Genomic DNA, 11,048 nt, shown 5'->3' on the forward strand with positions numbered 1-11,048 from the left:
CCCAATTACCAATACCCAATTGAAGAGCCCAACTCAAGGCTCATGTGACATTAGGGTTTCACATAAAATGACAATTAAGGTTAAGTCACTTAACCCATTAAGGACTTAACCCACTAGGGACTTAATCCATTAAGGACATAATCCATTAAGTCCTTCACTCTGCTAGATAAATGACATTGAATAATTAGGCTTAATATTCAATCCAATCTCAATGGCCCAAAAGTGGGTCCAATTAAGTTCAAGGCTTAATACTCATAATTAGGGTTTTCCACCCAAACATGGACCAATAGGCCCAAAACCAATAAGCCCATCAGGGTTTTATTGCGGGGCACCACCCACTACCTCCTCGGGTAGTGGTGGTCAATGGCGGCACACGGCGGTAGCCACCATCTCACGGTGGTGGTTATTATTATTTTCATTATTCAAAGCTTATTACATTTTACAAAGCCAAATCCCGATTAACCACACATACACACTAAACTAAACTAATCACACACACACCGCCACCCTAGTGGTGGCCGGCGGTGGCTCGTGGCGGCAGTGGCTTTTCGGCCAAATAAACACACCAAACACAACACACATTACAACAGAACAAACACTCATACACTTTCTTGCTTGCCAACAAATCCAGCCACCCTCCTGGTGGTGGTTGGCGACGGTAGAACCATGGAGAGGCGGCATCGGCGGAGCAGCAACCATATCGGTAATGGCAACGGCTGCTGGCGTTTCACCACAGCAGCGACAACGTAGCAGTGGGACGATGTCATCGATCCTCGGTGGTCATAAGGCTCTAACAGCGGTGGCTAGGAAGCAATATATTGTCATGGCATCGTCAATAGCACCAGCGACGGCGATCCAAGGGCTGACGATACCCACAACTGTCACACACAGTGTCAAATCACCGAAAAGAACGAAGGATGGAAGAGATAGGTCACGGTTTAAGCTTACTGGGGGCCTTCCTGTCGTTCACAGCTTGAGCTTCATCTTTCTCGGTTCCCTTCCATCGGTCTCGACAGTCTTCCAATAACACGCAGCGTCTCCGGCAGCAGGTTTCGGTGGTAGCGCTTCAATGGCATGATGGCCGCTAAGCGGCTTGGTCTAGTTGGAGCAACGAAGATGGTGATGGCTGGAAGGGGCATGCATGGCGACGACGTCATAAGGATAGGGTTAGGGTTGTTGTATCATTAAAATGAGAGGGAGGGAAGGGTACCAGGTTTAAACCCGTGTCCCTTCTAAACATGAGTCCAATATATTAACATTAGTCCCTCCTCTTAAAATCTTTTTCAATTCAAATTCAAAATTTACCCCTTTAGTCTGTGATTCCAAAAGTCTTTTCAATTTAAGTTCAAAACTTACCAAACAACCCATGTCTTCGAAAATCTTTTCAAATCAAACCAATAATTTACTAAACCACCCTCAACCTTAAAAAACCTTTACAAATCAATCTGAAAATTACAACTTAACCCCCAACTTCTAAATTTCTTTACCATTTAGTCTGAGACTTATATTTATTAATTTATTTAAATAAACGGGGCGTTACATTAAACTTAGCATACTCTTTATCTTCCTATATGTACAAAATGAGAATGTCACGAAAAACACAATACATATAATATATTGTTAGATAATTTTTTTTTAATTATTACCTTTATTTTCTCATCCCACCATTCTTATGATGCTGAGATTATATTTCTCGTGGGATCAATTGAAATTCCCGTTTCTAGTCTTGTTAAACGATCATAATATTTGAACTCTTTCCGCATAATGTCCCATTTGTTTTTCATTTGATTTTTGTCCAATTCTTTACCCGTTCGTTCCAAAAGCCTTTTACATATATTTTGGCACACGGCCTGTTTGAAATAAGTACACGGTCTATTCCCGTTTTTTTAGCTCGGTCATACATTCCTCAAGAAATACCTTGAATGTATGAGGATCCCAATGAAACATATTTGTAACTTTCACTTTGGGTGTATCAATATCCACATCATGAACATTGACAGTGTCCATTACCTATATTACATCATCATAAAAAATGAAGAAAATTCTTAAATTTCAACCTAATGTTGAATCAAAACAACAGAGAAATTTATAAATACAAACAAGAATCATTACCATCAATAGGAACAAATAACCACAAGTATAATGAAGAAAAAATAGAAGCATGACAGGGGAAGTTTATAATCAAACATCACATGGCAGTTTACCATCATAGTGCAGGTAGGAGCAAAAAAAACATCATACCTAGTTGCGTCAATAGCAACTAATAACAAGAACAATCAAGAATGAAGAAAAAAAGAACAATCAAGAATCAAGAATGAACAGGGCAGTCTCGTATGTTTCTGCATGATCGATAAAAAAAGAAAAAAAAAGAAGACGAACAGATTGCGTACCAAATCAGAAAAAAAGTAGCAATTGCGTTACCTGATCCTCGATCGATGGCTGATGGCTTGAAGATCGTCGATGGCAACAGGTAAAGGGAATATTGAACGGTAACCATTGATCGATTGATCGACCAAGGGTTATGGGTTTATGCTATATTGTTGTTTTGAAGGGTAATTGGGTAATTTCCGAAATCATTAAAATTAAGCAATAAACATTCCTCCATTGCTTATTAAAATCAGCTTATTTAGCTTATTCCTACCACAATAAGCTGATTTTTTAAGCATCCTATCCAAACACTTCAATTCAACTTATTGTAGTGAGAATAAGCAATAAACAGCCACTTTTTTCCGTATCCAAACACCCCTAAGTACTGCCATCGTCGTCGGAGAAGAAAGGAACGAGAAAGAGAATCCGACTAAGACTAACCACTGCCATCGTCGTCGGAGAAGAGAAGAAACTCCACTACTACCGTCACCGAAGAAGAGAGGAAACGCTACTACCATCATTGCTAGAGAAGAGACGAAACGCCACTGCCACCATCGCCTGAGAAGAGAGGAAACGTCACTGTCATCGCGTGAAGTTGCCTAAAACATTGTGTGAGAAAAAGATTGTCGTCTTAAGGAAAAACATAGTTGCCTGAAATGTCGTCCGAAAATCACCTGAACGACTGCCAAACATCTGATCCAAACAACTTAATTCATACCTATGGTGGTCAATTTGTACCCAAGGACTCAAATTTACTATATAAAAGACACTTTCTGATGGTTAATCTGACACTCATGACAAAGCTTCTTCGCAAAGCTTTATCTAAATTTGAAGTACACTTTGAAGTTTAGTAATTGGTTGGTAATCATGTAGCGTTGTTTACAAATTCACAACGGCTCAAATTCCACATTGGGCGTTATTGTTAATGATTGCATATCTTTTTGAATGCATTTAATTAGTTTTTCTGGTTGCTGCTACTAACATTGGATCTGGTGGTTTCTTCAAGCTTGACTCATTATTATTGTTTATGAGTCACTTTTAGAGGATAATTCATAATTTCATATACATACACACTTTACACAAGTTGCTTGGTGATGTTGGATTTGGCCTTTTCATGGTGTTGGCTATAATCGTTGTTGTTGTTGGTTCACAGATCATTGACTTTGGCGGATTTTTTGAAGTGAACTAATTGGACAAATTAAATCTAAAGTTTCAAATTTTCATTGTCGATTCCTTGGGGTTTAGTAGTTTTAGAGGATTTAATTGTTGTTTCTGGTCTTTGTTTTGTTGTGTAGTATACTTTCTGGAGCCTTTTATGTTTCTTAATTATTATCTCTTCAACAAAAGATAATATTAAAACATAATAAAATTACAAATTAAAACATGAGAGTAGGATACTTTTATGTCGACGAGCAATACATTCCTCTCAACTCTCAAGCATTATTGATGAATGTACAAATTCTATTATGCAAAGTACAAGCATTTGCACAGGAAGGCTTAAATAAGAAAAAAACATGTTCCTCCCCTTCATTCTCCACCACTTCCAAATCTCCTTTCCACCCACTTTTCTCCACCACTTCTTTGTAATACAATCCCCTCTCTCTGAAAAAGTCATTCCCACCAATAAAAACCAGCATCTCGGAGCAACCCATACCCGATATATTCGGGTCCATACCCGGGTTGATCAACGGGTCATCCAGCCCGCTGCTTTCCGGGTGCGCGACAGCCCATGAGTCTTCCAGAAAACCAATCAACCAGGGTTCAATAAAGTCGGACTCCTTACCAACCCGTTCCTTACCCCAGAAATACGGGTGAAGCAAGATAACACCCTGGAACCGTAAACCGGTTGGGGTATCCGATCCGACCCGGATCGCCATGTGGTGTGCTATGTTACCTCCGGCACTGTCGCCGGCGAGGAAGATGTTCTGAAGATCGACGTATTCGTTCAACCATGGCTCTGGACCATTTCCGTTAACATGCTTCGCAACCCACTTGATTGCTTCCCATGAGTCTTCGTACGCGACCGGGAGGGGGAACTCCGGCGCGAGTCTGTAGTCGACGGAGACGGCGACGACGTTGGCTTCTGAGACGATGAGGTTGAGGAAGTTGTGGTATAGAGAGGACTTAGCGGATTCGATCATGAAACCACCACCGTGATAGAAGATTAAAAGCGGGAGTTTGTGGTGGAGGGTTGTGGTTCTTGGAACGTAAAGCCTAGCATAGACGTTATTCTGTGGTGAAAAGACGACGTCTTTGGAATTGACGCCGGTGGAAGGATCGATGCCGGCTGGAACAATATCAGGAACTTGGAGTTTCTGGAATCGACCATTTTTGAAAATACGAATTATACCAGGGAGTTCTTTGATGATTTCATTGGTGGACGATTCCATGTCGAAAATGAAAGAAGCTGACGATAGATATTATTATACATATATACAATGCAAAATGTTTATTTATATGTATATTGTGTTAAACATTTAAAATCGAATTTTATTAAGAATCTAAGGTTTAAAAATGTAATAAACATATATTTTATCTCTTATTTGTTTATCGTAAAAATCTGTAATAATTCAAAAGAAAGAAGAAAGAGTTTTGAGAAACAGAAGGATAAAATATAATGGTAATCTTGTCCATGAGAATAAGTTTTGTGAAAATAATTTAGGTTTAAACTTTTAACGATTGAACAAGAGAAACCAAGTTATGTGTGTTCGGTTTAAGGAAATTGAGTACTCTATCTGTTGGTTGTTTTTTTTCAAATAACTTGTTTTAAAAAAAATAATAAATAAAAAAATAACTATTTGGTCTGGAATGCTCATTTTGAACCCGAATTCCGTAACGATTAAATGGTCAAACTCGTTAATGTGGCCCCTTAGGCCATCTCCAATGCATTGAACTCTTAAGAGTTCAATGGATTGACACATCAATATTCCACTAACCATACAATTTAACTCATTAAACTTTACACTCCATTAAACTATTAAAAATTCAATAGATTGCTACATCATCATTTTATTTTTTTATAAATAATATTAATAAATAAAACTAAAATATTACTTTAATTAGACATTCAAAATTACAATTATAAAATATTAATTATAGTTTACAATTTAAAAATTAAAAGTTACGAATAATACATTAAATAAAATGTTATCTTTTTAAAATATTTTTATGATTTATATATTTTTTTATTCTTTAGAATAAAAAAATATAAAGTAACTTAATAAACTAAATTATTGAATATAAAATAAAATAAAGATAAATAAAAAAAATAATAATATATAATATGTTTGTTGAAAAAAAAGTGTTATTTTCACTAGAAATTGTTATATTAAATTGAAAAAAAAAAAAAGAAAAAAAAAAGCATTACACGGTTCAATGGGAATTGAACTCCCCATTCAATAAACTCAAGCTACATTGCATTTTTACTCTATTGAGTGCCACATCACTACTTTTTATCCCATTAAACTCTTTATAGAATCACCATTGGGGATGGCCTTATATATAATATATCGGACGCCTTGTACCAAACACTTTTTTCAAATCATCCTTGTTCCGAAGTTCATCAATTTCGAACAATGTATTTTTCTAGTAATGAAAAGATCCAACATTTGTGGGTATGTGTCGATTCTTTGTTATTATATGTGATTATATGTTAAAAACGTTTTCGTATTTTTTGTATGATTTGATGCGATTGATTAGCAGCAAGTCATTTTCCTTCTGATATAAGTGGTTGTTAGGCTTTCGTATGATTATATGTGTGTGATAGGACAACTAAAATCATAAAAAACAAAAAAACTACTTTTGAATAGTTCGGAATACGCAGAACTAATCTGGAACACGTAGAATACATCTGGAATAGATGAACAAGTCCGGAATATTTAGAATTGTCATGGAATATTGTCCGGAAAACTATTCTTATATTCCGGAATGATGTCCGGAACACTGCCATTTTATTTCAGAATATTGTCTGAAACACTACTCTTTTAGTCTTGAACATACAACAGTGGGATAATTTCATTTTTTTCATTGTAGCCTGAAAAAAACATATGATGCGGTTGTCACTACAACCTGCAAACCTGAACTGAGCAGGGAAATCATGGTCCTTGTACACACCCCTGAACGTGCGGCCACGTTTAGGGCTTCCTGTTTCGGTGCATATGTTAATATACCGATGGGTGTAGAATGTCACCCGTTACTATGTCATTACCTTATATGCAACTGCAAGGAGGTTGCTACTTATCATCGGTCTAACCTGGAGGAACTTCTATTCCCAATAAGCAACTATCAGGTTTTCTTTGACAAGAGAGGCTTCTGACTTGTTACCGGGTTGCGGTTCGTGAAGTATTGTCGGACTACTTCATCTTCCACACAGTTCAGAGAACATGTCTTTCCATTTGTATTGGGTTCAAAGTTAGTGAAAGTTGTTGACGTAATTTAAGTGTTTAATATTTCACTTCATCTATTATCAGATGCAGACGATGTGTGAGTCTCCCTACTGTATAAGTTAGAACATGGATTTTTTGGCAGATACCACTTACAACCATTACAGTATCAATACCTTGCACTAGTCTCTAATTTGGATGAGTTTAACATGTATGACGTTATTTTTTATTATATTTATGAAGTATATCAAATGATTCTTTTAATTAATTGTTCTCAAATACAAAAGGTGACACATCTACCCATGGGAAGAGCAATACAGGATTTTACTTATAGACAATTATTTACTGTTTTTAATAAGATTGAGGCGCCGCCTTGATTCTACACACGAGACGGAGTTATATTTTGAGGATCCTGGATTGTGTTTAAACAATAATTGAACATGTGTTTTGATACATTGTCATATTGGGATTTGTGAGATATTTTTATGAGAATTGCGTGATTTTTTAAAAATGAAAAATTTGTTTGAAAATTTACGGTGTTATATAATTTATATAAATACCTCTAGAATCACACCATTGACACCACCAGTGTTGCATTATTACTTGAAAGAAGTCAACCAACATTGTTATTAGTAGTTTCCATGTGTCTTTTGATAAAGCTTTGATGAACTCAACGTTGTTTGATGTCATTAAATTATACTAAACCACATGGAAACACAACCTTTTTCCATTTATGGTTACTGATACTATCTATCCATATATGGTAGTCATCATATAACGTACACTACCTAGCCAAGCTTTCTTTGACATCAGTCTCTCGGTAAGTGTTGTATGTCTCCTAAAACAAATGTTTGGTTTTGTCTTATTTTCCTATCTTTGTTCGCATATTCATCAAAAAATGGTGAAAGTAGAGTTTGTGATATGCGTTTGGGAACACGACTTGAATGGTTTTTTCAATGGAATTGGCTCTATCAAACATGATAGCCAAAAGAGGGGAATTGGCTCTATCAAACATGATAGCCAAAAGAGGCCATGTCACTAATACATTCTTTGAGTCTTGATAAAAACCATATCCATTATTCCTCACATTATTTTTTTCAATACCAAATGCTATTGGGAGGATTTGGTTATTCTTATTCATGCCTAATGCTAGGATCATTGTGACTACGTATTTCCCTATAAGATGTCCTCCGTCAATGATAATAATTGGATGCAAACAAGTTTGAAATGCTCAAACCTACACAATAATTTAGTAGATTAGTCATTAAATCGAATACAACTATAACAAGAATTGAAATTACTCAAGAAATATTACAACACAATTGATAGTCATGAAAAAGTATTCAACTTTTTTGTCGCAATATGTATTTCTATGTGTAATAGTCCCTGGATTCTTCGTTTCTAAATTGTAACGATATAAAGGAAGTCTTTGAAATCTTTCTTTTGGGGTTCCTCTCAACAAATTTAGAGCATATATTTTTTGCACTACATGCTTTCCAGTGTGAAATAAGTACACTAAGATGGTTATTTAAAGTTCGTTGGATTTGCTTTCACCAAAACATTTTACCTGTACTATCAGCTAATATGCTCTTCGAGAAGCAACTTAATACTTTTCCTTGGCTTAGCGATGATGGGAGAGGAGCTGTGTGTTTGAGCAAGTGTGGCTCTATGATAGTTTATTAACTTCAAATGAATCAATATCTTTATGTTTTGTAGCACATAAATGCCATTTACAATTTTTCCCCAAAGCAAACAACTTCATACCTGTCATTTATGGGTTTGCGAACTTTGATTTGAAATCCCTTAGTGACATATTTGAATAATAATTTAAGGTTAAGGTCGTCTTTTCCTTTGAAGAGTTTAAAGAGCTTCACATAAGAAGAATAATTGTGGGCTACAACACCTTTATGTTTTATTAACCTAATTTGGGAAGTGGTAAAGGTTCAGGCATCCCGCGATGAGTGGTTTGTGTTTCTTCAGAATCATAAAAATAATAAGGGTATTTTTCCTCTCATGGTTTTCGAGCTTTTATGGTCTTAGTTTCCTTTTCTTCAGATTCAGTCTCATCCCTAACAAAGTCAGTGAAACTCTATAATTGTTCAACTGACTCTCCATGTGGAATTATAATTTAAATCATCAGCCAACAACATTAGTTTTTCCTGATCATTTACATATTCATTAACATCAAATGATGGAGAAACATCAGCTACATCCTTACATTTATACCTAAAATCACCCCTTTTTATAGACACAATGTAAGAAGGAAGTAATAAATTACAAATTTGGTTACTTCTAGCACTCGAAGACCCATTGCCACCACAACGATTTACCCGGGAAATCGATGAATACCAATTTCCGTAACATTATTAACAATAAACAATTATACTATTTTAGGAGTCATACTACTAACAAAACAAAAAAAATATATTTGACATCCCTATCATCATGAATCTGCATAACTATATTTGATCAAAGACATTTAAATATAAACGTATATGATTAGTATGTAACCTAGACTTGGACGCAACCACTGTAAATAACCCATCGAAGTTGATGTCACTGCTTATATCTACACCAAAGCATGTGTATTATGGAACAATATACTAGATAGATCCCTCGATTCGCTGCCATTGACATCCACTAGAAACTGGCACTTGAAAAAAAATATTTATACGAACTAGTTTTTTAGTATCCAAAAGCTAATTGCGTTTATGCAGTAATAGAAACAATACATAAATTTTGTAAAAAGTTGGTGTTTATGAAAGAGAAAAAAAACCTAAAAATACCCTAATTTTATCAGTCCGGAACACACACTCCGGAATGACCATGCATTCCGGAGTTATGTCCGGAACACACTTTTCTAGTCTGACACGCATGTGACACATACGGGTGTCAGATTCCGGAATCAAATCCTGACAATCATCACCAGCTCCGGAATGGCCATAAGTACTCTGAATGTGGTATTCTGGAGTAAGTTGTCATTTTACGAATTTTATAAAGAATTGGTTATTTTTCTAAAATACTTAATATATATTGGTAAGTTTAGTGAATTTCCAATTTTTATATATAATTTAAGTATAAGGATTGGGATTAATGTAGAATTATACGAGAGAGTAATGGGTTATACATATTTGCGTAATATTTTACCATAACTCAATTAATCATTAAAAAATGAAATATATAAATACAAGCATGTCGAGACTAACAAAAAGGTCGGCTCTTCTAGGTATACATCCATATCTATGTGTTCAACTTTTTGATGTTGAACGAGATTAGTGAAAAAATAAACGACACTCACATAATTATAGTAAACAATAATATATGTTAGAGATGGATGATGGAGCTCACAGAGAATATTACAGATCCATCACATCTTAACAATCGTGTTGGCAACTCCTTGATACTAAACATCTATACTTGCATGGTATAATGTACCTTGATGTTTAGATGACCATGAGAAAAGATTATGAAAAAGAAAAACATAGTAACCTAAGGTCTCGCCCAGTTAAGAGTAGAATAATCGTAAGATCTTGCGATGGAGATGAAAAGAATTATAGACCATGATTAATAGTGCAATGAAGGTACCTAAGGATCCTATTGAGAGTGTAAAGTAAGGCTCATGAAGATCATGCATGAACAAACAAATCTCTTGAGTTGAATAAGGTAAGTCTGACCGAGTCAATGTAAGATGCTAAAGAGCACTAAAAAATTTGTGAAATAAATTAGGGTGATAGATAGGCAGACTGGACCTGGAAAATTTAGCAGACTTGTCTTTTGGTGCACGAAAGGGCTTACAGTTCAACATATTGGCCTTTTGTAATATGTCCATCACATACTTTTTGTTGTAATATGTCCAAAACATACGTACACTAAGAAAGAATCATATTTTTCCTGTCTTGGGTGATTGCCATACTAAGTAAAACATTGAGATCACTGAGATTTATCATCGAAAACTTAGTGCTTAAAGTGCGGTAATATGTTGTAGAAGCTCAAAAGAGGGAGCAGTCAGAATGATGTCATCAACGTACGATAATAGGTAAGCAATATGAGTGCCATGTCAGTATATAAATAACGAGGAATCATATTGGATGTTTGTAAATCCAAGTCAAGGATTAATATCAGAAGAGTGGTGAAAACATGCATGAGGGGTCTGCTTGAGGAAATAAGGAAATATAATGATCTCTTCAACAAACACGCATGACGCATGATCAGTATAGTTAAGGTTTTGAAATTAAGCCTTGTGATGCATATATATGATTTTAGTGATGTGCCGTGAAGAAAATAAATTTCACATGTAGT

At 35.5% G+C, this 11,048-nt stretch overlaps 1 protein-coding gene across 1 annotated transcript; it reads right to left on the reverse strand.

The window, feature by feature from the left end:
• Nucleotides 1-3,718: 3,718 nt before the first annotated feature.
• LOC111877818 (probable carboxylesterase 7) lies at nucleotides 3,719-4,773 on the reverse strand. Its single transcript, XM_023874330.2, has one exon. The coding sequence runs from the start codon at nucleotides 4,755-4,757 to the stop codon at nucleotides 3,801-3,803; it is 957 nt and encodes a 318-aa protein (XP_023730098.1). The 5' UTR covers nucleotides 4,758-4,773; the 3' UTR covers nucleotides 3,719-3,800.
• Between the last annotated feature and the right edge of the window lie 6,275 nt (nucleotides 4,774-11,048).

This window comes from Lactuca sativa, chromosome 5 (assembly GCF_002870075.4).
Source record: "Lactuca sativa cultivar Salinas chromosome 5, Lsat_Salinas_v11, whole genome shotgun sequence".
NCBI classification, from domain to species: Eukaryota; Viridiplantae; Streptophyta; class Magnoliopsida; order Asterales; family Asteraceae; genus Lactuca; species Lactuca sativa.